At 57.6% G+C, this 27,897-nt stretch overlaps 3 protein-coding genes across 6 annotated transcripts; 1 reads left to right on the plus strand and 2 right to left on the minus strand.

Annotated features, from left to right (window-relative positions):
- Positions 1 to 350: 350 nt before the first annotated feature.
- OTOP3 (otopetrin 3) lies at positions 351 to 23,107 on the minus strand. 2 transcript variants are annotated; one of them, XM_029212192.1, is made up of 7 exons: positions 23,104 to 23,107; positions 6,704 to 7,182; positions 6,477 to 6,613; positions 5,270 to 5,328; positions 4,869 to 4,987; positions 2,237 to 3,051; positions 351 to 1,048 (listed from the first exon to the last, which is right to left on the minus strand). In XM_029212192.1, exons 2-7 carry the CDS (start codon positions 7,098 to 7,100, stop codon positions 878 to 880), a joined length of 1,698 nt encoding a protein of 565 aa, XP_029068025.1. In that variant the 5' UTR covers positions 7,101 to 7,182; positions 23,104 to 23,107; the 3' UTR covers positions 351 to 877. The 2 variants fall into 2 exon arrangements, with proteins under 2 accessions (XP_029068025.1, XP_029068024.1); XM_029212191.1 differs by lacking the exon at positions 23,104 to 23,107 and adding an exon at positions 12,201 to 12,232 and having other exon boundaries at positions 384 to 1,048; positions 6,704 to 7,117.
- OTOP2 (otopetrin 2) lies at positions 14,166 to 22,614 on the minus strand. Its single transcript, XM_029212193.1, has 8 exons — positions 22,602 to 22,614; positions 21,761 to 21,937; positions 21,156 to 21,507; positions 20,474 to 20,610; positions 19,265 to 19,323; positions 18,662 to 18,795; positions 16,175 to 17,052; positions 14,166 to 14,336 (listed from the first exon to the last, which is right to left on the minus strand). The coding sequence occupies exons 3-8, from the start codon at positions 21,472 to 21,474 to the stop codon at positions 14,166 to 14,168; spliced, it is 1,698 nt and encodes a 565-aa protein (XP_029068026.1). The 5' UTR covers positions 21,475 to 21,507; positions 21,761 to 21,937; positions 22,602 to 22,614.
- Positions 22,772 to 27,897, plus strand: USH1G (USH1 protein network component sans). 3 transcript variants are annotated; one of them, XM_029212197.1, is made up of 3 exons: positions 22,772 to 23,125; positions 25,424 to 26,588; positions 27,548 to 27,792. In XM_029212197.1, the coding sequence occupies exons 2-3, from the start codon at positions 25,516 to 25,518 to the stop codon at positions 27,549 to 27,551; spliced, it is 1,077 nt and encodes a 358-aa protein (XP_029068030.1). In that variant the 5' UTR covers positions 22,772 to 23,125; positions 25,424 to 25,515; the 3' UTR covers positions 27,552 to 27,792. The 3 variants fall into 3 exon arrangements, with proteins under 3 accessions (XP_029068030.1, XP_029068029.1, XP_029068027.1); XM_029212196.1 differs by having other exon boundaries at positions 22,778 to 23,125; positions 25,371 to 26,588; positions 27,548 to 27,897; XM_029212194.1 differs by lacking the exon at positions 27,548 to 27,792 and having other exon boundaries at positions 22,778 to 23,125; positions 25,371 to 26,592.

The following is a 27,897-nucleotide window of genomic DNA, read 5'->3' on the forward strand; positions in this document are numbered from 1 at the left end:
TGGGCTCAGGGAGATGGATGGGCTGTCAGTGCCTGCCCTCCCCACCCGATGGCTCAGAGGATCGGCAGGCCTGGGGTGAGCGGCTACAGAAAGTCACCGGGGGCTCCGTCCTGGGGAGAAGGTGTGCTGGCGAGGGGTGGGGGGATGCGAGAGCCCCGGCTCCTCTCTTCCCACCTCCTCCCATGCATCAGACAAGAGGAGGACCAGACAAACGGTTGAGACCCCTCGTGGCCCAGAAATAGGATTGTCCCAGCCCTACAGCCCCGCCCAGGAGGACTGTCCCTTCCCACCATGTACACAGAGTGTCCTCTCTGTCCCCGGGAACAAACGCCACGAAGCCCGAATGTAATCGATCAAACAAACAGGGTTTATGTCAGCGGGAGAGAGCTGTTGACCCCTGCCTAGCAGCTAATTAACCAGCTCATTAGGAGACAGGGTGTGTGGGGAGAGAAGGGCAGGGCTGCCTGCCCAGCTGCGAGCTTCCGGATGTCCTGGGCTGAGCTTGGACCATGCAGGAGGCAGACCCCCAAGGCCTGGCCCGGTAGGGGTGCCCCTCCCCAAACTCCCCGGAATCATTTAGGGCTGGCCGTCCCCGAGAGTAGCTGTGTGGGCTTCCTGGGGCTGCGCTGATTGTGGTGGTGAGCAGGCGGCAGGTATGTGCTCAGTCCTGGGTGTGGGCCTTAACAGTTCAGTGTCCAGGTCCTGCTCTTGGCCTTGAGCTGCCGTGACCACCCACCCCAGAGAGGATCTGGGGAAGAGGAGGCTTTGGGGAATCCAGGCTGGTCTAGGTCCCCCTGGAATGGGGCATCTGGGTTACATTCTAACCCCAGCCTTGGCACTTCGGGGGTGTGCAGGGGGTGGGTTTTTTTGGGCACTCTCAGGCTCCCAAGTAGACCTCCACCAGCACCCCGACAGAGTGCATGCGGTAGAAGACCCCCAGAGGCAGGCCGAAGTTGACGATGGTGAACCATGTCCGGTAGCCATAGAAATCCTTTTCCAGCCCGTTCTCGAACTCCGGGTGTATGCCAAAAGCTGGCATCATCCACAGCTGGGGAGGAGAGGGGGTTGTTGAGTGGGGGAGGGGCTCTCCCATCCCCCAAGGCCCTCAGCTCACGGGAGGCCCCAGAACCTGCAGCTCCTGCGGCATACCCCCCACCCTAGCATCCCCTCACCCTTAGGCTTTCAGAACCAGCCCCTCTCCCCCTATATCCCCCTCACCGCATCCCACAGAAGGCCTCAGCCCCCTCCTTGGCCTGCCTGGGGCCAGTCTAAACTCCAGCTGGATCCCGAGACCCCAGGCTGCCACCACCATGGTACAACCTGCTCCACCTGGGCTCCCCTGGGCCCTCATTTCCATCACCTTTTTCTGCTCTGGGTTCATTCTTCCGCTGTCATGGCTCTCTGCCCGCTCCACCCCGACCCTGCCTCCTGTCCAAATTCTGCCCGTTTCTCAAGGCCGAGATCAAACTTTCACAAAGCCTTCCTTGGCCACCTGGGCCTACACTTCCTTCTCTGAGCTCCGACCACACTTTGGGGCCAATTTGTTACTTATGCTCTGTCTGGACCAGAGGTTTCACCCTCTGAGGTGTTTCCAGCACAGCTATTACCATCATGGGCTAAAACAACCTGGAGTTGTCCCGGGACTGCCACTTGCAGGCTTGTGGGAACACGGCAGGTCAAACAGCCTATGGCTCAGTTTGCTCATCTGTGAAATGGGGACAGTAATAGTGCCTGTTGCATGGAGCTGGTGTGATGATTCAGAGAGATGCACGGAAAGGTGGACTTGGAACTTAGCAGCCGCCGGGCCCCGAGCAGTCATTGTCAATACCTTCCCCTAGAGATTCTTTAGAAAAACAGGCACCCTCTGATCTCTTCCTTTGACTCAAGTCAGTGGACCATTAATTATTTGGTAATTCTCTAACTGGTCCCCCTGTGTCTCCTCAGCTAAGCTCCCCGAGGGTAGAAATCCTATATGTATGTTTGTAAATAGCACTTAGCTACATGCTTGGCACATTCATTCATGCCAGGCACCTTGCAGGGAGCTGGGGGACACTCCCTACTCTCAGGCAGCATCAAGCTAGTTGGAAAGGGGCCTGTGTCCTTGACAATCAAAGGGACAAGCCAGTCGCCCTCGGGACAGTCAATGCACAATCCCTTGATCCATCCCTTCCTGAGTGAGGATTTCTGGGGCCTCCTTGCCAGCTCCACCCCCATGCCTCCCAGCCCCGCCACTCACCGTGATGTTGCAGAGAATGAGGAAGAGTGAGATCTCCTTGAGGGCCCGCCGCTTCCAGTTGAGGTGGCTGTAGGAGTGGATGTAGGCCAGCGAGGCCTGCCGCAGGTCCTGGCCCAGCTCCAGCAGGGAGCCCCTGCGGGGAGGCTCAGCCTCCCACTTCCCCGCCAGGCTCTCGGGAGCTGCCTCCCAGAGTGGGCGCCGGTGCAGGCCCTCGATGATGAAGAGGTTCTGGGCTATGTGCTGCAGGATGAGAAGCAGCGAATAGGCCAGGATGAGGTGGTTGAGTAGCTCGTGGGGGCGAGTGGCCACGATGGCCACGATAGAGAAGTAGGAGATGCCCATCTGGCCCAGCGCCGCGCCCATCAGCAGCACCACGTCCAGGCTGCGGGTGGGGTTCTTGAGCGTGTCTAGCTCTCGCTCCTCCAGCCCATGGATGGCCATGCCTGCCAGGCACGCCAGGCTCATAGTGGGCAGTGCGGCTGCATGGAAGCCGTAGTAGATGGTGAAGTACTGGCGCGCGATGGCAGGGCCACTTGCTTGGATCTGGAAGAGCACGAAGACGCACGTGCCTGCCACCAGGACCAGCAGGCCCAGCACCGGCCCTAAGATGGCCCCGTGCAGGTAGAAGGGCGGGGTGCCGGGGTGGGAGCCCGTGTGGGGTGTCAGGCGGCGGCCCACGTTCTTCCACATGACGAAGAGCATGCCACAGCAGATGAGGGAGTACTCGGTGCTGAAGGGGTAGAGCATCAGGTAGCCCTTCTGGAAGACCTCACACGCGGTGACGTTGAGGCACAGACAGGTGTTGGTGTTGTTGCCTGGGAGGGGGCAGGGCAGGAGGGGAAAGACGTTCAGGTGGGCCTTGCTCTGAGGAAACCAGATGCACAAATCAATCTGTTCACCTCCTGGATTATGGCAGAGGCGGAAGGGACCCAGCCACCCATTTTACAGATGTGGAAACTGAGGCCAACTGAGAAGTCAGAAATCACAGGATGGTCATTCCTTTTTTTTTTTTGTGGGACCTTAGTTCCCCGACCAGGGATCGAATCCGTGCCCCCTGCAGTGGAAGCGTGGCGTCTTAACCACTGGACCACCAGGGAAGTCCCCAGGATGGTCATTCCTTGACAAAGGGATTCTAGACCTCAAGTGCCAAGCTTAGGTAAAGCATTTGACACATGATGTCTTTGGTGCCAAATGTCACCTCTACAGATTACTTGCTGAGCACAGGGGGAAGCCTGTAACCTTATACTGGGAGGATCTGGCTGACACACCACGACCATCAGCAGCGTCCACTGTGGGGCAGACATCTTGCCTTGTGATGAGGTGCCCTGCAGAGCGCACAGTATCCCCTGTGGAATGTTGGTGTCCAAAATGCTCAACCCAAATATAATCAACACTTTGGTCCATACTTCCTGTTTCTAGGAAAAGCAGGGGATTTGGGAACAAGTCAAATGCCACCACGAGGAAGCAACCTGACAAATCTCAATGTCATTAGGGGAAAAGAGACTGAACTGAGCCACCAAATGTACTGCACGTTTGAACAAACCATCTTTAAAAGACATTTCATGGGCTGATTGGAGAAAGTCGAACATAGATTGATACAGAGGATGGGGATGAAGTTAAGGCATTTTGTTAGAAATTACAATGGCATTTGTGCTAATGTAGGGAACGATATGATTTTAAAGACGTGCATACTGAAATATCCTGAGATGAAATGCCAGTATTTCTGCAACGTAAGTAATTCAGCACAAATATTGGAATGAATATGGCAAAATGTTAATAATTATTACATCTAGGTGATGGGTATGTCCTGTTCTTCTACTCATCTGTATGCTTGAATTGTTTAATAATAAACAATCCATGATGTCACTTGCCGAAAATTCTCTTTGCACAGGTCTTCTGAAAAATGGATCTGGAGCACAAAGAATGCCCACGGTATACAGGCATGCTGAGATTTACGCAATGGATGTGTGAATGCATGAGTCTGCTGGGAAGGCTTGGCTGTACACAGGTCAGGATGGTGATGCCACCCGGGGCGGGGGGAGGTGTATACATACAGGTGTGGCTGAATCCCACAGATGGAAATGTTCCCATGTAGGTTTACGGGACATGGCCTCTAAGGGCAGACTGACAGGTAGGGCACTGGGTACATGGAACAATCCAGGGAGTTCTTTCTGCCCAGAAACCCTCTGTTCTTCCTTATATGTCCAGGTACCTACAACTGTGTTAGGAAGACATTCCTTTCAGTCTTGAAGGCTTTTTAGTTTCTTGCAAGTAAAATGCAAATACCAGGGGTAGAGTGCATACCTGGGCTTATCAGTGAATAGCTCAGCCAGGGTTAGTGGTTGGCTTACTGATAGCCAGATGGATGCCTGGAGCGGGCTTGCAGAGTGCCAGCACCTGATGGGGCAGGCCCAGAATGGGGGCAGGATGGGTACCATTGGCAAATGTCAGTTTCCGTTTAGTCGTGATCTGGTCTCTAGAGCTTTCTCCCAACTCTGCAGAGTCATTGAGCCTCACCTGTTGGAGGGAGTGTAGCGTGCACGCATGTGTGTGTGTGTGTGTGTGTGTGTGTGTGTGTGTGTGTGTGTGTGTACATGCAGCGATTGGGGGGCAGTCATGGTCTCCTCTGTACCTGAGAACTTTTCCATGAGGGCGCTGAGCTCAGTCTCGATCTCATGGTGCATGGAGTCGTTGGTGACGGCCAGAAGCCACAGCAGCAGATTCGTGGCCAGCGTCAGCATCAAGCCGCACCTGGAGGAGGTGCTACACTCTGCCACACAGCCTAGCCGGCTTCCCGGGTGACCCATGTTCACCATCACTGCCTTTGGGGTGACTACTCTCTCCCAAAGCCAGATGCCATCTGCCATTAGAACTTCAGGAGGAGCAGCCCTAGGGGCTACCTGGGACCCACTCCCAGACTAACCGATAGCCCCAGGGCCACCCTGTCCAGGGAAGCTGTTGGGGGGCCAGCATGAGTGGGGGACAGGGGTATCCCAGGAGTTGTTGGAAGGAGAGAAGGTGCCCGCATCTTACCTAGTGAAGTTGGTCTGGATCTGAACGCAGTCCTTAGAGTGCTTCCAGAGCACCCAGGTCTGAAAGAGAAAGGGCCTTGAGCCCAGTGGCTAGGGGTGGGGCGAAGGTTGGTGGTGGGACTATGGGGCATGTGTTCCAGTTGCATGTGTGTATTTACAATGGAAGGGACAGTGAGGAAGCCTGGGTTGGATTTGTGGCTCCAGGGTTTCCTTGCTGTGTGGTCTTGGGCCAGTGGAAAAACATCTCTGAGCCTTAGTCTCCTTGGCTCTAAAATAGGACTAAAATGTCTATCAGGGGAATGCCTACTTATTGGGGCAATAAAAAGGATGATGCAAACAAAACACATAGCACAATGCCTACAGATCAGGAACTCAGGAGGGAGTTGGAGATTCATTAAGAGTAGCTCTGGGGACTTCCCTGGTGGCATTAAGAATCCACCTGCCAATGCAGGGGACACGGGTTTGAGCCCTGATCCAGGAGGATCCCACATGCTGCAGAGCAACTAAGCTTATACACCACAACTACTGAGCCTGCGCTCTAGAGCCTGCGAGCTGCAACTACTGAGCCCATGTGCCACAACTCCTGAAGCCCGCGCCCCTAGAGCTTGTGCTCTGCAACAAGAGAAGCCACCGCAATGAGAAGCCCGCACACCACAACAAAGAGCAGCCCCCGTTCACCGCAACTAGAGAAAGCCCGCGCGCAGCAACAAAGACCCAACGCAGCCCAAAATAAATAAATTAATTAATAAATTAATTAAAAAACCTTCTTTAAAAAAAAAAAAGAAGTAGCTCTGTAGGGCTTCCCTGGTGGTCCAGTGATTAAGACTCCATGCTTCCAATACAGGGGGCCCCTTGGTCGGGGAACTAAGATCCCACATGCCGCTCGACCAAAAATATAAATAAATAAATTGTATTTAAAAAAAAAAAAAAAAGGAGAGTAGCACAGTATATCTGGGGGTGTAGATTTAGGTACACACAGGTACGTACAGGCAAATGTACCTATAGGTGCCTGCGTTTCAGTGGCGCAGTGTGTGTGTGATGCTGACACATGTAGGTAGCATGGGTGCGGGCACACAGAGGCACGTGGAGGGGCGCTGTGGTGCGTGTGTACATACTCTGGGCCGTGTGGATATTTGCTGATGTGCCTGTTTCTAGGCATAGGCCGGGGTGCGTACGCACGCGGCGAGGGGGTGCGAGAGGCGGGTCACCTGGATGCCGATAAAGATGATCTCGATGGCCGGGAAGACGAGCTCCAGCTGTGACTTACAGCGGATGTGGCTCATGCTGTAGCCCACGCGGAAGACGTTGAGGCAGATGCTGCAGCTACCAAAGAGCACCAGGGAGCCTGGCCGGGCCAGGGGGACGTTGGCACCTCCCCTGGAAAGAGCCCTCCCTCCCCACCCCTCTGCATCCACCCAGGCGCCCCGACACTCACCGCGCACCCAAGCGGGTCCCGCGTGCGGGTCCCGGTGGAGCACGGCTTGCGGCCGGCGGGTGGTCCTGGCGGTGTAGTAGAGAAGCCAAAGGAGGGCCAGGGCCTTCAGCGCCGCCAGCAGGATCCACACATCCCCCAGCGTGATGGCCACGTTGTTGAAGATCATGCTACAGATGAAGGCTCCGCCCAGGAACACCACGTTGAGGGCCAGGAGCCCCGAGAAGAGCTGCCCGGCCTTCTGGGCCTGCCGGTCCCGGCGCAGCAGCAGTGAGAAGTGCCGCACCAGCCAGGACCTGTTGAGGGGCGAGGCGGGGGCCCTTGTCTGCTCGGCCCCCGTGGCCACGTGGTTCTCCTTGGCCGGGGTCTCTCCAGTCTCCTGTGCTTCTGGAGAGGCCATGGGTGGAGCCTCAGGGGCTGGGGAGGGAGACAGGGTTCTGGTTGGCTGCCAAGCCGTCCTGGGCTCAATTCCGCTTCTCCCTCTAAGCGCTGTGGGACCTAGGCAAGCTAAGCAACCTCTCTGGTCAGGACGTTGGAAATGATAGCAGCTGCCCCATGTGCCTTACGGGACCCGAGAAGATTGAAACAGACCAGGGGATATGGAAGCCCTTTGTGCTCCATATAAACATAGGGTTTTTTTCGACTGGCTTGAGGACTGCCTTCCCCCCACCCCTACCCTCCTGCATCAGTGCTTGATCTTAAGGTGGAATAATGATGTCTGTCAAGGCAGCCAGGGGGATCTGCACAGTCCTTGGCCACTGGGCAGTTTCCAGGGCTGTGACTTTTCACCACCAAAACGCAGTTTGTGCCCTCTGTCTTCTGGAAGGAAATTCACTCCTCAAGTCAGGGAGAGCAAGTAGGTGTCCTCTCTTGTTCCGACTCTGATTAGTTGGGCAATCGTTGCCTAGAGTGTTGGGTTGAGAAGGATCCTGAGGCTGAGCGTGGGTTTGGTGGGAAAGAATGCTGTGATCTGAGATAATACTCTATTTTGCGTACATATGGGTGTATATAAAATTACTTTTTAAAGAAGTCTTTTTATTGAACTTGTTACAATATTGCTTCTGATTTATGTTTTTTGATCTTTGACTGCGGGGCATGTGGGATCTTAGCTCCCTGACCAGGGATCGAACCCACACCCCCTGCATTGGAAGGCAAAGTCTTAAGCACTGGACTGCCAGGGAAGTCCCTAAAATTACTTTTAAAACACCTAGAAGACACCCATCAAGTTCACAACAAGAGTTTCTTCTGGGGAAAGGAGGAGGGCAGTAGCATTGGGAGAGGTTTAATGTTCTAGTTTTTTTTTTTTTCTTAAAAAAAAAATTACTGGGACTTCCCTGGTGGTGCAGTGGTTAAGAATCCGCCTGCCAATGCAGGGGACACGGGTTCGAGCCCTGGTCCAGGAAGATCCCACATGCCACAGAGCAACTAAGCCCATGCGCCACAACTACTGAGCCTGCGCTCTAGAGCCCGTGACCAACAACTACTGAGCCCACGTGCCACAACTACTGAAGCCCGAGTGCCTAGAGCCCGTGCTCCTCAACAAGAGAAGCCACCGCAATGAGAAGCCCGCGCACCGCAACAAAGAGTAGCCCCCGCTCGCCACAACTAGAGAAAGCCCACGTGCAGCAATGAAGACCCAACGCAGCCAAAAAACAAACAAACAAACAAACAAACATTACTTATGTAATTAAAGTTAATTCTAAAGCACATTAAAGGTTTAAGGAAAAAGTTCTGAGATTGAATGACAATGTCTGCCATGAGCATGGGACACGTTGGGATGAACATGAATGCCATGACCTTGACTTTCTTTTTTCTTTGGCTGTGACGCACAGCTTGTGGGATCTTAGTTCCCTGACCAGGGATTGAACCTGTGCCCTCGTCAGTGAAAGCGCAGAGTCCTAACCGCTGGACTGCCAGGGGAAGTCCCATACCCTTGACTTTGACAGAACTGACTTCCATCTGTACCCTCCCTCAACTCCTTGAAGTCTCATGAATGTACAGCTCAACATGGGGAACACCATCCTGACCCTTCTCTTTCCCTGAGTGTCTCCTGCTACTTTCTCACTTGCCCCAAGCTTTCATTCAGGCCGACCCCTTTGTTACCCTTCACGTGGACCCAGATCTTGGGTCACCCCATACCTGCAGCTCAGGACCCCTTCCTGGAGTCCAGCACACTTCTCCCGTGGGCCCTTTGAGTACTCATAACGCTGCACTGGAGTGCAGAGATGCCCCCTGGTCTGGGTGCTGTCCTGGTGGGAAGGTTCCTTCACCACCCCCTGCTGTCCCAGGTGCTCTCCCTTGGTCCCGCTGCTGCCCTGGCATCCCTGGTGCTCTGGGCTCAGGGTCCTAGGGGCTCAGGGTCCTAGGTGCTCCCCCTTGTCCAGACTGCAGGAGGCCTGCTTTCTAATTCACTGTCTCAGCAAGCGGAGTCTCCATCCCCATGTCTCCCAGCAGGGAACCAAGTGTCTGCCTTGCCTCTCCCCTCATCCCTGTGCGTTCCAGCTCAAGGACTGCTCTGAGATTTTTCTTTACCACAAGCACTACCCTGGTCCACGGCTCCCTCTTCTCTCTCCTGGACTGGTCTCCCTACCCACTGCGCCTCTCCCCTACTTCCCCTGCAAAGGCAACCACTGTTCCCACTATAGAGTCCAAGCGATCTAGCATGGCCTGCCTGGCCTTTCAAAATGAAACAAGGCAGCGTGTGGGCTTGGGGTGCACAAGGTGATCAAGGCAGGGTAGCCGCTGTTGCTTCCTGGTCTGGTCTTAACTTTCCTCTCCAGCCCTGTGTTCAGACCCCCACTCCCTTGCCCATGGACCATATGCCATCCTGATGCCTAGTTCCTAGACTGCCCCTGCTTTTACTCACTTCCCTGTCTTTGCCCACACCCTACCCTTTGCCCATGGTGCCCACCCACTGGCCCCTTGGATGACTGCGGTTGTGTCCTCAGGACTCAGTGGAGCCCCGCCTCCTCTAGGAAGCCTTCCCTGAAGCCCCTTGCCAAGGCTGGACTAGGTGCCCCTCTTGGTACCCCCACTGCACCCATGCTTGTTGCTGAAGCATCACCTACCATGCTCTATTTTATGTTATGTTTTTTAAGTTTACTTCTTTTTTAATTAATTAATTAGGCTGCGCTGGGTCCTTAGTTGCAGCATGGGGGATCTTTTTTTTTTTTTTTTTCAAATTGCGGCACGCAAACTCTTAGTTGCGGCACGTGGGATCTAGTTCCCTGACCAGGGATCGAACCTGGGTTCCCTGAATTCGGAGTGCGGAGCCTTAGCCACTGGACCACCAGGGAAGTCCCATATCATGCTCTATTTTATTTATTTATTTTTTTAATTTTTTAATTTAATTTTTTTTATACAGCAGGTTCTTATTAGTCATCAATTTTATACACATCAGTGTTCATGCTCTATTTTAATTAGCTGTGCTTTGCTCTGTGTCTCCCTTTGGACTCTGACCTTTAGACTATCCCCCTGTGTAACTACCAGAAGACCCTCAGCACACGTGGCTCTAAAATGCAGCCTCTTCAGGCCCCCATTCTCCAATGTGCAACCTGCCCAATATTTATACCTCCTAAGGTCCTCTTCTGGGGCAAATAGAATAATAAAACTTGGTACTCTTTTAAAGATTCTACCAATGATTCCCCCCTTCCCAGTCTTCCACATCATTCTTGCTCCAGTTCTGTCCCCTCCTTGTCCAGCCCCCTTGTCACACTCTAGGCACCTCCTCCCCACATTCATCCAGGCCCGGCCAGAGTACTCCCCATGTCTCATGTAGCCTCGTGCCCCCCCCCCCCGTCACTCCTGCAGCCTGTTCTTCCTTCTGCCTCTCCCGCTACCCTCCACCAATGGCTCTTGCCCATCCTCACCACCCATCTTAAGCGCTTCTCCTGGGAAGACTTCTCCCTTTGCCCAAACATCTATCGAGAGCGGGTGTACACTGCTGTGGGTGTGCCTGGTGGGCAGCGACCAGCTCCTGCTTACCTCATCCCCCACATATGGCACAGGGAGGACACTGAACCAATATTAGCTGACTGACTCTGGCATTTTCTGGGGACATTTCAGCACCAGAGTCATGGACAGAAACCCTTCCCATCAAACCCTTTGCATCCATCCTGGCCCAGTGGAGGTGACTTTCCAGATGATCTTGGTCTTTCTTCACAGGCTCCCCCACCCAGGTTGAGCACATCTGAAGCTTACAGGGACACCTCCCTGCTCCTTTTCTCCCAGACCTGACTGCCCCATCTCGCCTTCCCAGAACCTACCCCAAGGCAGGAGGATAGCCTAGTGCCGAATCCTGGCACTTACTACCTGTGTGATCTTGGTCAAGCTACTTAGACTCTCCGTGCCTCAGTTTCCTCATCTGTAAACAGATACACGACTATGGAATAGTACCCGTTACATAGTAGATGTTCAATAAAGATTTCTTGAATGAATAAATGAAGGAATTAAGGCATAATACCTACCTGATGGGGATTTTTCAAAATTAAATGATTTAACACATGTAAATGCATGTAGAGACATGCCTGGCATAGAGAATGCTGTCAGTGTTAGCTGTTTATGCATTTCCTTCCTGTTCTGTCCAGGTCCTGGAGAGGCCGGAAAGGTCGGGATTATTGGTGAATGACAGGGGCAGGTTTTGATCGGACTGCAGGCCTAGAGAGGACCCTGGAGGACAAGGTCCTGTCCTCCAGGGTCCTCACCTTCACTATCTTCCCCGCCCCCACCCCCAGGGTCCAACCCTCCCTCGGCCGCTAGAGGGAGCGCTCAAAGTGGAGGATAGGATCCTCCGCTGGGGAGGGTGTGGGGATGGGCAAGCAGGGGTCGCGGGAAGAGGGTGAGGGCTCCCTGACTGACAAGGAGGAATCCACCATCCTCTGGCTCGCCCCTCCGCGCGACGCCAGTTCACGGGAGGGCCCGGACACCAAACTGGTTTGTGGGTCGCGATTAGAGCCAGTGATGAAAGCTGCAGAGCCGTCGGGGCGCGGCGCCTGGCCGGATCCGACGGATGCTGCTAAGCACTGGTCGCGGAGCTACGGGATTTCTTTCCGAGCTACTCGAGGGACTGCGAGGCCTGGGACAGGCACCACACGGGTGCCTCTGACTGGGCATCCCGGCAACCCAGCCCCACACCCCTTTTTCCAGCCGTCCGGGCTTTTAGCTTCTTCCCGGCTTCGGCGTTCTCTTTCCGCTGTGCGCGCTCGGACCCGGCTAAGGCGGGGGGGGGGGTGCCCTGCTGACCCCTGCGCGCCCCTCGCCCGCGGAAAGGAGACGGGGTGCAGAGCCGGGGTGGGGGCAGAGGGGGGCCGCCGTTCGGGTCACCAAGGGTTGACCTTCCTCCCGTCATCTCGCCCTCCCGCCCCAGTCCCTGCAGCCCCCGGTCTCTGACCCTCGCTTTGGGAGCGGAGTAGGTGTGAGTGTCGAGGATGGGCTCTCGGGAATGTTCCTCCAGGGGTCAGAGGGCGCTCCCGGACGTAACGGCGCCGCCGGGGAGCCTTACCTGAGGCCTGGGCAGGCATCGCCGCCGGCTGACCACCGCAGCGCGGATCGTCTGTCCGGGTGAGGCTCCTGCGCCGGACCAATGCCTCCGACGCCCTCCCTCCGCGGGACTGCGCAGCCGCCTCTCGGGCTCCGCGGCCTATTGATTTTTCTGTTGACTTTGGGGCTCTCATTAATCAATCCTTCGTTAATTACCCTGCCGGGGGCTCCCCGGACAGCTCAGCCAATAATGAGGCGGCTGGACAGGCGGGCGGGGCCGGAGGCGGTGCATGCGCGGGGCTCTGGGTCAGGGGACCCACGAGCAGGCCCGCTTCCGGGGTAGGTCGGGATGTAATGTCCTTAGGCCGCAACAGAGGCCGTGTAGGGTTCAGGCCACACTTGCCTCTGGCGGCCCAGCAGGGAATGGACCCTCCCCCACAGATCCGGGGTCACCTTCTCTTGTACCCCATGTAGCACCAGACCCAGCCCTGACGCAAGCTCTCTCTCCCTAAGGCAAACGTGAACTTGGGGCGAAAGAGACCCGGTTCTGACACGGCAGGAGGCGCCCCCTGCGGCCCTCCTCAGCTCTTCCTGCAGCCTCTGAGACCTGCCCACCTCATCGTGCTGGTGGGGTCCTGGCACGTTTTCCTCTAAAGTGCCCGGGGCCCCAGGTGCGGCTGCTCCCCCTCTCCCGCACAAAAGCCATCTCCTCCCACCCCAGTCCCCACCCCAGCCTGTCCCCCTTCACCTGACTCGCTGGCCACCAGTTCCGCCTCCTCTTCTAGCTGTTGGTGCCTCCTTTTCAACCTCTCTGCACCGTCTGACTTCCTCAGTCTCTCTGAGTCCATCTCTATATCCCCCCTCCCCACCTTCTTTTGGATCAAGCCATTTTATTGAGGGGCTTCGGAGACGGTCGAAGGCCTGGGAAAACAGTGAGATCCCACACCCTCTGCCCTGCCAGGACCTCCCCAGCTTCACAGTTGCCCCGTCTCTATATCTCTTGTAGAGTAGAAGCCAGAGGGATTTGGAGAGGAGCCTCAGGGACTGCAGGGAGTGGGGTTGTGGGTAAGAGGAGGCCCAGGGGGTGAGAATCTGTGCCACTCAAGCCCTGTTTAGCTATAACAGCCCTGTTATAAATTATGTTATAACAGCCTATGAATTGAAGTTGCATTCCTGAAATGTTTCATTTGAGGGGAAAACAAAAGCTCTGATGCATGAAAAAGTTTGAAAATTATCATTCTTAGTAGAAAGGCACTGGCTCCCTTTTGCTGTGTGACTGTGGGCAAGTCACTTTACCTCTCTGGGCCTCAGTTTTCTTCTTTGTAAAATTGTAGTTGGATTAGGTGAGTCCTTCCTAACATTTCATGTGTCATGGAACACATTAAAAAATGTATATGTCACTTGAAGATAAGGCGAAGAGGAAGGTGGCAGCCTGGGTACTCCACCCAGCCCCTCCCAGCCACCCAGGTACGAGTCTGTAACTAGTCTGTGACTCAGACTTGGCTCACCCACAGAAAAGCCTGAGAGCTGAATATCTCCAGGGGCCCTTGCCGCTCCGACCCCAAGACCCCGTCCTGTGATCATCTTAGATGTGGCTGCTGAGACACGAAGTGGGCACAGGGTGGGGCAGGGAGAACAGCAGGTTTATTGTTTTCCAGCTCCAGGCAGCAGCACTGGCCAGGACACGGGGCGGGGGTAGGGGTGGAGCTAGAGGCTAGGACACTTCCAGATCTTGCCTGGTCCTAGAAAGGGTGCAGGGAGAGGTCCTCCTCCCCCCGCTTGCCCCATGCCCCAGGGATATGCATGTCCTGATTGTGATTTAAAAACTCATCCTGGAAAAATAACTTTTGTGAAAATTCCACTCTGAGGCCGGCGGGGGAATGGATAGTTATGTGGCCTAGTGACTGCCGGTCTGGGATTCATTCCCCGGGGCTCTCTGGGTGGGTGCATGAGCTGAGCCCCTCCTCCCCATGGCTCTAGTGGGGCTTCAGGACAGCATGTAGACCTCCAGCAGGCTGGAGGCAGCATGCATGCGGTAGAAGATGCCGAAGGGCAGGCAGATGTTGACGATGGCTGCCCAGAGGGAGTAGCCATAGAAGTCCACCTCCACGGTGTTGCTGAAGTGGGGGCGGGCCCCGAAGGCGGGCATGATCCACAGCTGTGGGGACAAAGGGGTGTCAGAACCTGGCCCGGACTCGTGCCAGTGGGTCATTCCGTGAGCTTTGCTGGGTGGGGTGGGGGCAGGATGGGGGTCCCAGCCCTCTGGTTTTGTGGACAGCGAGGGCTGGGTGTTGCTGAGTGGGGACCTCGAGCATCTTGGGCGGGGCCTGGCACTCACTAAGGAGCTCAGTAAATGTGCCCAACTGAACTTGCCTGCCCCCCAGCCTAGGGCTCCGCCTGTGATCACGTCTCCCACCCTCAGTACGGCCCACGTGTGGGACTGGGGAAGGGGAGAAGAAGTCTCAATAGATGCTGTGAGAATTTGGAATAAATGGCTAAATCGGTAGCTCTCTCCTGGAGAGATGTGTGCGAGGTGGTGATGGTAGAATCAGACAGGCCCAGGGCAGGGGTTCAGGATCCTGCCGGAAGGCTCCCCCAGCCCTGCCCGCCATGAGCTCTGCTCTCCAGCTCTGGCCCCGCACCCCACCCCCTTCCCAGGTCTGGGAGGCGGTTGAAGCTGGAATCCTGCTTCATCCCTGGCTATGAGCTCAGATAGTTCACGTATGGGGTGTGAGGCAAAGAATAAAGGCTTCTAGGTTAACCCCCCTTCTCCCCACCGCAAATGTTTCACATCCTTGGACACATCACAGCCCAAATCTGAGCCTGCTTCTATCCTATAAAATGAAGGAGTTGGAGATGATGCCCTCAGAGCTGATCCAGGCTCAGATACCTGGAGCAAAAGCGGCCTCCCAGGTGACTCCCAGCCTGTAGGCTCGGCCTTGGGAGAAGGTGAGTGGGGGCCGAGGCTGGGAGCCACACCAAAGGTGGCCCAAGACTGGAGGAGGTTTTGAGCTTTATTGCTTCTACTGGTAGGTCAGAGATGGATGACTACTCTTTTTTTTTTACCTGTAGGAGGGGCAATATTGGCAGTGGGGACTTCAAGAATGCACCTCAATTTGGGCGTGTATTTCATGTCGACCCACTGGGGTGGAATCCCTCTGGAGATGTGTTCTATATTGGGATATACCCACATTAAGGCTGTTTTCTATATTAGGGGTATTTTCTATCAGAGGTTATAGCTAAAAGGACTGTCTTTACTTTGAGCAAAACTTCATTAAGGTGTGCTCTCTCTTGGGGATGTACTCACAGGGGTCCATGTTTCTCTGTTAGAGATTTCCCTCCTGGGGATTATATCTACACTGGGGCCTTTCTCTATTAGGTTGAAGCTACACTAGGAGTATTTCTCTGTTGGGATGCACCCTCACAAAGAGTGTTCTCGTACAGGATGCATATTTGTATCGGGTGAAGTCTGCTGCTATACAGAGGAGTTTCTCTTGGAAAGCGGCTTTGCTGAGTTGCCACGGAGGGGGCGACTGTTGTGGCTGCCCCCCTCCCGGCCAGCCCGCCGCTCTGCTGACGGACCCCTCACGCTTATGCTGGCCTCTGCCACCTCCTGTCGCTGCTGCGATTATTCTAAGAAGCAGGTTGGTCACAAGGTCCCGGGAAGAGTCACACCTCCCACCTGGGAGCAAGGGCCCCCCACTCAGCTCCGTCTCACCTCCTCCCAGCCCTCACGTCAGCATCCCCTAAGACCCCTCCAGCTCTGCCTAGATGCCAGAATGCCGGGATCTCATTCTCCCGGTGCGCCCTGAGATGCTGTTCGCCCCCGGGGCTGCACCTGACTCTCCCTGAACCTGCTCCTTTCCTAGAGAGCCAGACGATGCTCGAGTGGGCTGGGGGCCAGACAGAGAGGGCCAAGTGAACAAACCTGAAAGAGCATCTTTCCTCGGCCTTCTCTTCCTCCCAGCCCACCCCTGTCTCTCCCCAGTTACTCACGATGATGTTGCAGAGCAGGAGAAACAGAGAAATGTCCTTCAAGCACCGGTATCTCCAGTGGCCCCTGGGGGCCAAGGTGATGCTCACTGCTCCCTGAGGTCCTGCTGGGCTGGGGCCAACCAGCCTGGGGGTGGGTGGGCAGGCAGGCAAGGTGTGGAGGGTGTCCAGGCTGGCAAAGGTGAGGCCGTGGCAGGGCTCCTTGGGGGGAGTACCATGAGGCTCAGCCCCGGGGGGAACCCGGTGGAGGCTCTCAATGATGAAAACGTTCTGGAAGGTGTGCTGGGCGATCATGAGCAGAGCGTGGGCCAGGCTGAGCCCCGCCAGCAGCTCCCTGGGTGTGCCCGCCACTGCAGCCACGATAGAGTAGTAGGAGATGGCGTACTGGCCCAGGGCGGCACCCACCAGCAGAGCCATGTCCAGGCTGCGCGTGGGGTTCTTACGGTGGTCCATGGCCCGGCGGTCAAAACGGTAGATGACTGAGCCACTCAGGCTGACCAAGGTCATGAGCCCCAGACAGACGATGTTGAAGATGTAGTACATGACCAGGGCCTGCTGGGTGCGGCCCCTCTCCCCACTCACTTGGACCTCGTAGATGATGAAGACGGCCAGCCCCACGACGAAAAGCATCAGGCCCAGGATCGGGCCGGCAAAAAAGGTCTCCCGGAAGAGGTTGAGCAGGGATGGGGTGTGGCTGTGGCCGTGGGTAGAGGAGGCCAGCAGCCTGCCCACGTTCTTCCACATGACGTAGAGCATGGTGGAAGCAAAGAGGCTGTACTCGATGTTGAAGGGGTACAGGTAGAAGTAGCCCTGCTGGAAGATCTGGCAGATGGCCGTGTTGCAGGAGCAGTCTTCTCCGACTGGGCTGCCCGCACGCTCCACTGTGGAGAGGGGGGTGCGGAGCTGCACTGCCCTCCCACCTTCCTGGAGGCCCCCACCTGAAGAACCTCACCCCTAGACTGTGACCTTTGGAAGGGCAGGGTTGCTATCCGTCACCACCGTATTCCAAATGCCTACACAGGGCCTGGCACGTCCGTTCATGCCACAGATATTTATTGAGCACCTACTACGTGCCAGAAACTGTGGGACACACCAGTAAACCCTAGCCAGGGCTCGATTAAGAAAAAAAAAATTCTGAGCCGCAGAGTTGCCCGCTTCATCCTGTCCCATTCCTGCAGAAAAACACTCCCAACCCTTCCCCACCAGTAATGACCCCTGGCTGCCCAAGATAGGCAAGCCTCTGGTCCTAATAGAAGGTGGCCCGCTTGGAAGCCCCTAAAATTCAAGCTGCCTCGCAGCTCTCGCCAGCACCCGCTTCAGCCAGAAAGCAGCGGCTGTGCCCAGGTCTCGACCGTGACCTGCTGTCGCTTCGGCTTGTACCACACTGATAGGAATCTCATCCTGCATCCAGCGTGCGCTCTGCTCTGCAGGATCCCTCGGGCCTCGGCAGACAGCTCTTCTGATCCCCAGAACTATCTCAGCTGGTTTTGCAGAAGAAGGAACTGAGGCTCACTCAGAGAAAGTGGCTTGTGATGGCAGAGCTGACACCAATGACGTGACTCTCACCCCTGAGGCAGGTACCTCTCTGCACCCTGCAGCCCTAGCACGTAAGGTCGCCCACCTCCCTGGGCTGGGTTTAACCATCCTCAGGACCCCTCTGTATGTGGAGAGTGGCCCTTTTCAGTCCTGCTGGGCTGGGATCTCCTGTAGGCCTGGATCCATGCTTTCCATTCCTGGACCCTCCCATACTGGGTGTGCATGTGTATTCAGGCAAGGTCCAGGTGGACTTGGTCATCTGGTCTGATCCTGGCTGGTGGCGGGGGGCGAGGGGGGGGGCTAGAGAAGTCCAGAGAACCAGGACCAGGGGGACTGTGGGCTCATTCTTCTTAAGTATAGCATATTGGTTTAAAGCAAAGATGGATCTCAACCCTAGTTCTCCAATTTCAAGCTCTGTGACCTTGGGTAAGCTACTTAGCCTCTCTATGCCTTAGTTTCTGCATCCATAACATGGGAATGCTAATAGTGCCCACCTCACAGGGAGGTTGCTAGGGTTAAGTAAGATGGTGCTTAAGACACCTGGCACAGTGCCTGACATATAGAGCTCAGAGAATTGTCACTATCGTCACTGCGATTATTACTTCTACATTCTCCTCCTTGTCAGGCACTCCCTTCTGATCCCATGCTTCCACCATTGAGCCACCCTGCCTCCCTTCCCCTCTTTCTACCTTGATCACTCTTGCCCTTTCTTCCTGGAGCATGAATCCCTTCTTTGGTGGGACGGAGACCTGGACAGTGGGACCAAGGCTGTACTGTCCAGGATGAAAAAATGCTCCCCTGTACTCTTCCTCCTGGGTCACCCACATCTAAACTTCTTCAGAGGCATAGCCTGGGGCAGCCACCTTTGCCTCCACGCCCTCTACGAGTCCACAAAGCACCCAGCCCGAGGCCTGGCTGCCACGGGACCAGGGTGAATCTGAAGTGGGCACTCACATTCCAGAGCGAGGCGGGTATGGCTGGTGTTGCCGTGAGGACTGCTGAGGGAATGGGCCTGGTGCACCGATTCATCCACCACGGCTGCCATCCAGATGGCCAGGTTGGTGGTGAGCGTGAACATGAGACCACATCTGTTTGGGGAGGGAGAGCAAAGAGGCCAGTGAGAGTCTGTGGCTCACGTTGGGTCACCGGCGTGGTGGAGAGCTGGGGATGCTGTCCTGGGAGATGGTGCTGAGAAGCAAGAAAGCAGGCAGACCCCTGTGTGAACAGGGAAGCTGAGTTTGGAAGGAACACTTAGCCTGGCTGAGATGCCTCCCAAAAGAGGGCTGGGGGTGTCGTGGGGTTCAGGCCACGGCTGCTCCCTCTCTTTGGGGAAAGGACATTTGTACATTACACACGCCATCTCACCAAGCACGTCCCCCGTACCCCCAGCAGAGGGTGGTGGAAATCAGGCTGACAAAGCCAGGGGGCCTTGGCTGAAACCCCACCTGGGGGCAGAAAGAGGACCCATGCCCCAGGTTGGGAAGCGCTCATCTCATGCCAGGTGAGCCCAGCCCCTGTGCATGGACATTGAGCCATGGGCATGGAGCAGGCACTCACCGAGTCAGGTCCAGGTGGCTGTGAACACAGTCTTTAGCGGAGATGCAGAGAAAGTAAGTCTGTGTTGAGAGAGAGTGGTGGGGTCATCTACTCTGCAGACGGGCTCAGCCCGGAGTGCCCAGGTCCATGCCCGGCACTATGTGCTTACCACCTCAAGAGCCCTCCTACTACGTGATCGAGTTTCTTTCAGCTTTACAAAGGGAGACGTGAGCTTTTCTCTCTTTCTATTCTCTGGAGCGATTTGTACAAAATAGTTCTCTGTTCTTTAGAAGTTTGCAAAATGCCACCTGTAAACTCTCCGGGCTTGGTGTTTGTTTTCTGTTTCTTTGTAGGGTGGAGTTTTGACTGCCTAGTTATTTATTCCTGGGAGCGAGGCCAGCCTCAGAAAGAACCTAAGCGGCCTCGCAGCTCTCTCTGGCACTGTCCCTGCCTCATCCCCATCCTTTGCCTCCCTGCAAGTCCTTGCTCTCACCTGGCTGCCCACAAACCCTTGCTGCGGTGTTTATTGATGTTGGGGTGTCTGTATTTCCATTTTGCCTGAGTATTCTTTAAAGTCAGAAAATGTAAAATTAAAACTATATAAATGCCAAAGTCATAAACGTGTTAAAGTGTGGAAACCTGGGCAGTAGGGATGATGTTTCAAGAGAGGGAACCATACACATGGTCATTCTGGGCTGGGGAGGGTTTGGGTCCCACGTTAAGACCAGTCCTGCCTCAGCTCAATCAGAAGATCTTTTCCAGTGTTACTCGTGCAAGAAATAAAAAAGTGAGCTTGTTTGAAAAATCCCATATACAGGATACCCTATTTCCTGAAAAAATACAGAATAGAGGGGACATGGCTGAGGCCCAACTGGCCGTGCCCACAGCAGGACGTTGAGCTGAGACTGATGCCCTCTATGGGCACCCAAGGAGGGCAGGGCAGGTTCCAGGAGACAGAGCAGCTGCTACAACTGACACCTCCTAGGTGTTAACTACTGGCACAGCTTAAGGTGAAATGAAATCGCAGGGCCCCTAAGTAGGCACTCACATTTGGATATTACTTCATTACCAAGTGCTTCCAGATTTATGGACTCATGTGATCTGCACTACAGTCCTATCCCCACCCTAATCGATTGCTCAGCGTGGAAGTGGAGTGGAGCTCAGATCTCCTGACTCCATGCCACATGTTGGCTCTTTCCCACCACACTCAGGGACACTCCTCCCACCCACCTGCACAATGACAAACACAGCCTGGGTGATAGGGTACAGGATCTTGATGGCTGACTGGCACTCAAGGGAACTGGAGTAGTAGCCGGTCTTGAAGACATCCATGACGAGGGTGCAGATCCCAAACAGCACCAGCCCACCTGGGAATGAGGGTGGGGGGTGGGTCAGAGAAGCAGGAGAAAATGGTTACAGATTTGAGGATGGATGAGGATGGATGGTCAAATAGTTGGGTGATTGGGTGGATGGATGGATGAATAGGGTAAGTGAGAAGATGGATGGAAGGATGGGTGTGTGATTGAGTGGGTAGATGGATGTATGTCCTATTGAGCCCCCATCCCTTTGGGGCTGCCTAGATAAGGGAAAGGACCCTAGAGAGGCTCTTTCAACTGCAGCTGTCATCTGTTTTCTGCTCTCCATCAAAGTCTCTTCCATGGCCACCCTCTTTCAATCTTTAGAAAGGGCAGAGAAGTTCCACTCCATCCCTCTCTTCATCCCTCTTCCAGGACTCTTTCCCTTCCTCTTCTGCCTCAGTCACAGCCCACCTCACCCTCAGACACATCTAGCCTTGGGGCGTGGGGACTTCTCACCGGTCTACCTCGAAGGGCACCCAGCAATTCCTGCGGGAGCCCCAGCCTCCAGCTCCCCGCCTGGGCCACCCCACCTCCGCCCACACCTCCCCTGGCACCTCGGAGCCAGATGGGGCCCGCGTGCGCGTCCCGGTAGGGGACGGCGTCGGTGTCGGGGCAGCGCACGGTGCGAAGGAGGTAGAAGAGGATCCAGAGCACGGCCAGCAGCATCATGGTGGTGAGCAGGGCGAACACGTCGGTGTCGTACACCGCCACCTTGTTGAAGGCGCCGCCGCTGACAAACGTGCCGGCGAGGAGCAGCACGTTCACGGCCAGCAGAACGGACAGCAGGCGGCCGCCCTTCTTCCACACCTCGCGGGGGGCTGCCCGCGGTGCCGGCGGGCTCTCCTTGGGGCCCGTGGGCAGCTCCTCGGACATGGCAGAGGCGACTGGAGGAGGTTGGAGGGGTCACTGTCGGGGTGGAGCGGACAGGACCCCAGGTCAGCCTCGAGAGCTCTCCTTCCTCCATCTTATCCCTAGATTTGGGGACCCGGGGGGCGGGGGCTGCGGGGGGTGAAGGAAGCGCTGGGAAGGGGGAGAGAAAAGCCCACTGTGCCGGTCTCGCGCTCGACGGGAGGAAAAGAGAAGCGGCTGCAGCCCCGTCGGACCCCGTCCAAGGTTCCCACTCCCCAAATCCGTCGGCCGGCTAGCCAGGGGCACCCACCTGGCTGGGCCGGGAGCCCGCGCTGAGCTGGGGGTCAGGGGGCGGCGAGTGTGTCCTCTCTCTAACGCCGGGATGGACGGGCGCTTTATACCGGGGAGGGCAGGGTGATTTACAGCCGCGGGAGCTCAGCTCCATAAACCTCTCAGTCCCACTCACATGATCCATCTTTTTCCCGGGCTGAATTTAGTGAAGAGCATGCGGAGGCAGACAAGGTGTGATTTATATTTACCCGTTAAGAGGCGCCCCCTCCCCCGCCGCCTTGTCACCTCGGCGCAGCCAGCCTCGGGCGCGGCCCGGCACTGCGGCACCCAGCGGGCACCCCGCCCCCGGCGCCCAGCGCGCCCTGGCGCCCCTGTCTCCTGACGCCCAGAGCCCTGAGAGCTGACGCTCAGCAAACGCCCCAAGGTCCTTTAGGCACCCCGACGCCCTCACGCCCCGCGGCCCTGTACCTTTGGGCTCTTCTGTTGCTGCCCCAAGATCGGGACCCTACCGCCCCTTCCCCGACACCCTCACAGTGATCGAAGTTCCCTCTTCCTCTCTCCCTTCCCCTGGTCCCTGCTGCGCGGGATGCTGCCGAGTCGGACTTGCGTACGAAGTTCTCGGCCAGTCTTGTAGCGCCTCCTGCTGGAGCGCGGCTGGCCCACCTCGTGCGAAACTGTGGCCGCCGGGACGGCCGTGTCCCGATCGCTGACGGTCTGGCGGTCGGTCCTCATAACTCTCTTAGGCCCATTGTCCAAGGGGTCAGGACTGCCCTCAGACATCCCTCCCCAGCCCTTGGCCCGTTCCCTTGACGCTTAGAGACTTCGGGGGCCGCAGCGCCGCGGCTCTAGTGAAGACAGACCTCGGACTGTCCCCAGACTGGGCCTCACGGGGCGGGACGCTGGGGTGAGCAGCGTTTTGGAGAGAGGCCGGGCCCGGTTTGCTCGGGAGCAGGGAGTTTAGGACCCAGGGGCAGCCCGGGGCGGCCCTCTGGGCAGCGGGAGATCCTCCCCCCACCTTCCCCGCCCGCCGAGCGGCTCAGATGTCCGAGTAGCGGCGGCTCTGGCGCTCCGCATCTTCTGTTTGCGGCGGCGGGCGCTGGCGGCCCCGGCCCCTGCCCGACCCCCTCCCCCAACCCCATGCCTCAGCTCTAACCCCGCCGCCCTCCCCCGCGGGGGGCATTTCCCCGTGTCCCCTGCCCGTCCCATCCAAGTCAGGCGCCATGAACGACCAGTACCACCGGGCGGCTCGGGACGGCTACCTGGAACTTCTCAAGGAGGCCACCAGGAAGGAGCTGAACGCCCCTGACGAGGATGGCATGACCCCCACCCTCTGGGCTGCTTACCACGGCAACCTGGAGTCACTGCGCCTCATCGTGAGTCGAGGGTGAGTATCCCACTGTCCCCGCCCAAGCCCCGCCGGGGAGGACTGAGAGTCTCAGGGCCGCTCTAGGCCCCTGAGACACCCCCTCTCAACTCCATGGCATCTCCCCCCCCCACCTCCGCTGTGCCACCCTCTTCCCTAGGACAGACCCTAAGGTGGAACCTTGGAGATTGACAGTCGTGGGAGGAGGAAACAAACTGAGGCCTGTGACATTTGTGACCTGGACGCGGGGCTAGGAGGAGAGGGACTGGGACTTGGGGGTCCATGGCTGTGGGGGGGGGGTTTCAGAGTGAGGAGAAGGTGGGAGGGATCTCCTGGGTGGGTAGCACCAGGAAGCAAGAGTGAAGGGCGTAGTGAGACTGGGAGAGAAAGAGCAGAAGCCTCAGAGGGGCCGGAAGGGGGGCTGGGAAAGGAGAAGCTCTTCACTGCCCACCCCCAGCCTGTGGTCCAAGGGGTCCAGCCGGCGCCCACACCTCCCCACACACTGGATTCCACACAGCTCTCTCCCTGCTCATCCCTGAGACTTGTGGGCACTGTCCACAGTGCCAAGTGTCACTCGGTTCAGCCACCCCATGAACTCCCTCTGTGCCCCTCCCCCACCACGGGCTCCATCACCCTCCCTTTGGAGTTGTCTGGGGGGAGGAGTGGGCATTGAATCCAGGTGTCAGGGCCAGGGAAGGGGTTAGGAAGTAGCAGTTGAGGAATGTGGCGTCCAGGGCCACTGACATGGGCTCCCTACGGCTGAATGACCCTGTGGACAACTTGCCAGCCCCAGCGGTTTAATAAAGAGAAGTCAGGTTGACCTGGGGACCAGGGAGGCCTGGACAAGGAAAAGGGATGTACGAGATGCCCCAGGAGGGTTAACATGAACATCTCAGGCCCTGGGAAATCCTGGTGGAGGGAAAGGGGCCCGGCTGGCCTGGTGCCAGGAGCTGACCTGTGGTTTGAGCATGGGGTAGGTGGGGAACCCCCCTTTGCCCTCCCTCCACAGCTGCTCCCCGGGGCCAGCAACAGGTGGAAGCAGCCCCTAAGATCAGGCAGCTGAACCATGTTCCAAGACGCCGAGACTGGCCCCTGTCCATGCGAAGAGGGCACACAGTGATCTGCCATTCTGCTCCCCCCCGGAGAGATTCGTGGGAGGAGGGGACTAGGGGGCCCCCCCTTGATGCACCAATCCCCCAGCTCCTACAGAGGGTGAGGGTTGGTGCTTGATGGGGTGTGGGCCAGATGCCCAGTAGCTCCTGTCTAGAAGGACTTGAAGACCAGTAAGGGAAGTGGGGAGGGGAATGCGGGGGGTTGGGGACTGGGGAGTGTGGGCAGGAGCTGCTGAGACAATGAAGTGATTCTTCCTTCAGCCCTGCGTGGTGGCCCCCTCATTAGAGTGGGGCAGAGGGCCTGAGCTAGGTCCCTGAGGGAGGCACAAGCTTGGAGGAGCCACGGGGAGGGTGCCCAAGGGGGGCACAGTCTGGCGCGGAGGGTGTTGGAGGGGGCTGCGTGGGTCCCTTGGACCTGCCCGAGCCAGCCGCCTCACAGCGCTCCCGAAGATGGGGCCGCCCCGGGAGGGGAGGGCAGCTGGGCCAAGGCTGCAGCCTGCCCTTCCCCTCCCCTCCAGTCCTGGCTGCCCCCATGCTCCCCTCCTGGCCCAGGCCAAGACCCGACACCTGCTCTCACACGCGGCCTTGCCAGGCCTGGCCCCGCTCCCTGCAGACGTGGCCGTGCCCGGCGACACGCAGGCACACACCCTCCACACTCCCCCAGGGCTCAGGCCCAGCACACACGACCCTCTCGTCCTCTTTTTCGGTCACTCCTGCACTGGCAGCCCCACTCACCGCCGTGCCTGCCTAGAGACCCAGACTCGGCCCTGGCCCACCACCTCTCTGGGCCAGCTCCCCGCCGGGCCCCATGAATAATTCACTCCTTTCTCTCTGGGCATTAAATATTTATCCCCTGAGATTCCCAGCCCTCAGTTCTCTTGGGGAAGGCCCCGCCCCGGCCCCGCCTTCTCTGTCGCCCCACCCACTGCGAGCCTGGAGCCATCTTTAACCCTGGGCTCGCTCGAGCTGCGCCCGGTGGCTCCGGGCAGCGTGTCTCCCGGAGTCAGAGGAGAGGTCTCAGGCCGTCGAGTCCCTCTGGTGTGCCTGTGGGGAAGCTCATCCAGGCTGGGCGCTCCCCCCACCGGCAGCCGCTGCCGACTGCCTGCCTGACCTTGCGATGGCTCATCACCCCTCCCCGCGTGTCCTCCCTGCAGGGGTGACCCGGACAAGTGTGACATCTGGGGCAACACGCCCCTGCACCTGGCAGCTTCCAATGGCCACCTGCACTGCCTCTCCTTCCTGGTGTCCTTCGGGGCCAACATCTGGTGCCTGGACAACGATTACCACACGCCGCTGGACATGGCCGCCATGAAGGGCCACATGGAATGCGTGCGCTACCTGGACTCCATCGCGGCCAAGCAGAGCAGCCTCAACCCCAAGCTGGTGGGCAAGCTGAAGGACAAGGCCTTCCGCGAGGCGGAGCGGCGCATCCGCGAGTGCGCCAAGATGCAGCGCAAGCACCACGAGCGCATGGAACGGCGCTACCGGCGCGAGCTGGCCGAGCGCTCGGACACACTCAGCTTCTCCAGCATCACGTCCAGCACCCTGAGCCGCCGGCTCCATCACCTGGCGCTGGGCAGCCACCTGCCCTACTCGCAGGCCACGCTGCACGGCACCGCCAAGGGCAAGACCAAGATCCAGAAGAAGCTGGAGCGGCGCAAGCAGGGCGGCGAAGGCACCTTCAAGATCTCCGAGGACGGCCGCAAGAGCGTGCGCTCGCTCTCGGGCCTGCAGCTGGGCAGTGACGTGATGTTTGTGCGCCAGGGCACCTACGCCAACCCCAAGGAGTGGGGCCGCGCCCCGCTCAGGGACATGTTCCTCTCCGACGAGGACAGCGTCTCCCGTGCCACACTGGCGGCCGAGCCTGCGCGCTCGGAGGTCAGCACCGACTCAGGCCACGACTCCCTGTTTACCCGCCCGGGCCTGGGCACCATGGTGTTCCGCAGGAACTACGTGAGCAGCGGGCTGCACGGCCTGGGCCGCGAGGACGCGGCGCTGGACGGCGCGGGCACGCCGCGGGGTCGGCTTCAGAGCTCCCCCAGCCTCGACGACGACAGCCTGGGCAGTGCCAACAGCCTGCAGGACCGCAGCTGCGGGGAGGAGCTGCCCTGGGACGAGCTGGACTTGGGCCTGGATGAAGACCTGGAGCCCGAGACGAGCCCGCTGGAGACGTTCCTGGCCTCCCTGCAGATGGAGGCCTTCACCTCCATCTTGCGGCAGGAGAAGATCGACCTCGAGGCGCTCATGCTGTGCTCGGACCTCGACCTCCGCAGCATCAACGTCCCCCTGGGACCCCGCAAGAAGATCATGGGGGCCGTGCGGAGGCGGAGGCAGGCGCTGGAGCGCCCGCCGGCCCTGGAGGACACAGAGTTGTGAGTGCCCAGAGCCTCGGTGGGGATGGGAAGATAGGGCTTGTAAGGCCCTGGGGTGGGCGTGGATCTGTCTGCCTTTTCGGGTGGGGGATAATAACTAGGTCGCCGTCAATTCCAAGAGGCCCCGCGTATTCACCCCCAATTCGGAAAAAGAAGCTGCCAGTGTACATTGCTGATGTCAAATGCACCTCGATTTTGAAGAAGTCAAAATGCAGGAAAATGGGTGTCTTCGTATGGATGAGACCCAGTAGTCATAGTAATCACAGCCGGGACGTTTTGAGCCCTCCCATCGCCTGGGTACTGGAGTTGCCCTTGCACAAGTCCTCTCATGTGCAGGGGCTGTATCATCCCCATTTTACAGGTGAGCAAGTGGAGGTTCAGAGGCTTCGAGTAGCTCACCCATGGTCCTGCTGCCGCTCAGTGCAGAGCTGGGCCTGATCCCTGGTCTGTGTGGCTCTAGAGCCTAGGGAGGGCAAGGTGACTCCCGTGGGATGGAGGGTGTGGCAGCCAGTCATCTCACCAAATGCCCAGGCCCTCAAGACAGATATCTTACCTACTGGTCCCTGAACCTTGTAACCAGAAACGAGCAGATACTCTCAACAGGGCCAACAGTGGCCTTGAGGGCAGAGTTGTCACGTTCAAAAAGCCATCATGGGGAGCCCAAGGCTGCTGTCAAACTGGCAACGCTGTTGGCCCATCCCTGCCCTGACTCTCCATCCTGGCATCCCACAAGCCCAGCAAACACGGCCGCCCCCTTTTGGTATCCATGGCCTTTACCCTGCATGGCTGGGCAGGGGTGGGTTTGGGAGGAAGTCTGGTTTAGAGTTTGGGGCCAGCGTCCCCATCCCTGGTCATCGGTCTGCCTAGAGAGGGTAAGTGGTCAGAATATTTGGTCCTGACTTAAAATGCTGTCTGCAAAGGCCCTTATCTGAGGTCTGTTTCTGTCTCTTTCTCCACAGATAACAGGGGCTCCTATCCCCATACCAAAAAGAGTTGCAAGTTGCCACACCCGCGGTGGGACCACGAGGTCCTCACAGTTGCCAGCCCTGCAGCTCCCCAGCCGCTTCCCGGGAGCAAGGACCATGCGGTCATCTCCCTTGAAAGCCTGTCCCCACTCTGCCGCAGAGGGTATGGCCTGGAGGCACCTGGAAGGCCAAGAGAGTGACTCAGGACATCAATTCTGAGGGGTCCCGAGGCCCCTAAGCCACCTCTCTCTGAGTGGCTCTAAAGCACGTGTGCATTCGTGGAAGGCCAGCCCCAGTGCCAGGGCGGGGACCACTAGATGATCAGCCCATCAGAGCTGGATGGG

This window comes from Monodon monoceros, unplaced genomic scaffold (genome assembly GCF_005190385.1).
Source record: "Monodon monoceros isolate NGI ecotype Baffin Bay Population unplaced genomic scaffold, NGI_Narwhal_1 Super_Scaffold_9, whole genome shotgun sequence".
Classification (NCBI taxonomy): domain Eukaryota; kingdom Metazoa; phylum Chordata; class Mammalia; order Artiodactyla; family Monodontidae; genus Monodon; species Monodon monoceros.

What these genes read in the sequence shown, in the direction of transcription:
- OTOP3 (XM_029212191.1), bottom strand. An exon ending in TCATCTTTATCGGCATCCAG is followed by an intron (nt 5,329 to 6,476) that starts GTGACCCGCCTC and finishes TTTCTCTTTCAG; the next exon opens with ACCTGGGTGCTCTGGAAGCA. An exon ending in CCTCATGGAAAAGTTCTCAG is followed by an intron (nt 3,052 to 4,868) that starts GTACAGAGGAGA and finishes GCCCCCTCCCAG; the next exon opens with GCAACAACACCAACACCTGT.
- OTOP2 (XM_029212193.1), bottom strand. Translation starts at nt 21,474, where the DNA reads ATGTCCGAGGAGCTGCCCACGGGCCCCAAGGAGAGCCCGCCGGCACCG. An exon ending in GGGCCCCATCTGGCTCCGAG is followed by an intron (nt 20,611 to 21,155) that starts GTGCCAGGGGAG and finishes CCTCATTCCCAG; the next exon opens with GTGGGCTGGTGCTGTTTGGG. An exon ending in TCCTGCTCTGCAACATCATC is followed by an intron (nt 14,337 to 16,174) that starts GTGAGTAACTGG and finishes TTGTCCCCACAG; the next exon opens with CTGTGGATCATGCCCGCCTT.
- USH1G (XM_029212196.1), top strand. Translation starts at nt 22,962, where the DNA reads ATGAACGACCAGTACCACCGGGCGGCTCGGGACGGCTACCTGGAACTT. An exon ending in CGCCTCATCGTGAGTCGAGG is followed by an intron (nt 23,126 to 25,370) that starts GTGAGTATCCCA and finishes TCCTCCCTGCAG; the next exon opens with GGGTGACCCGGACAAGTGTG.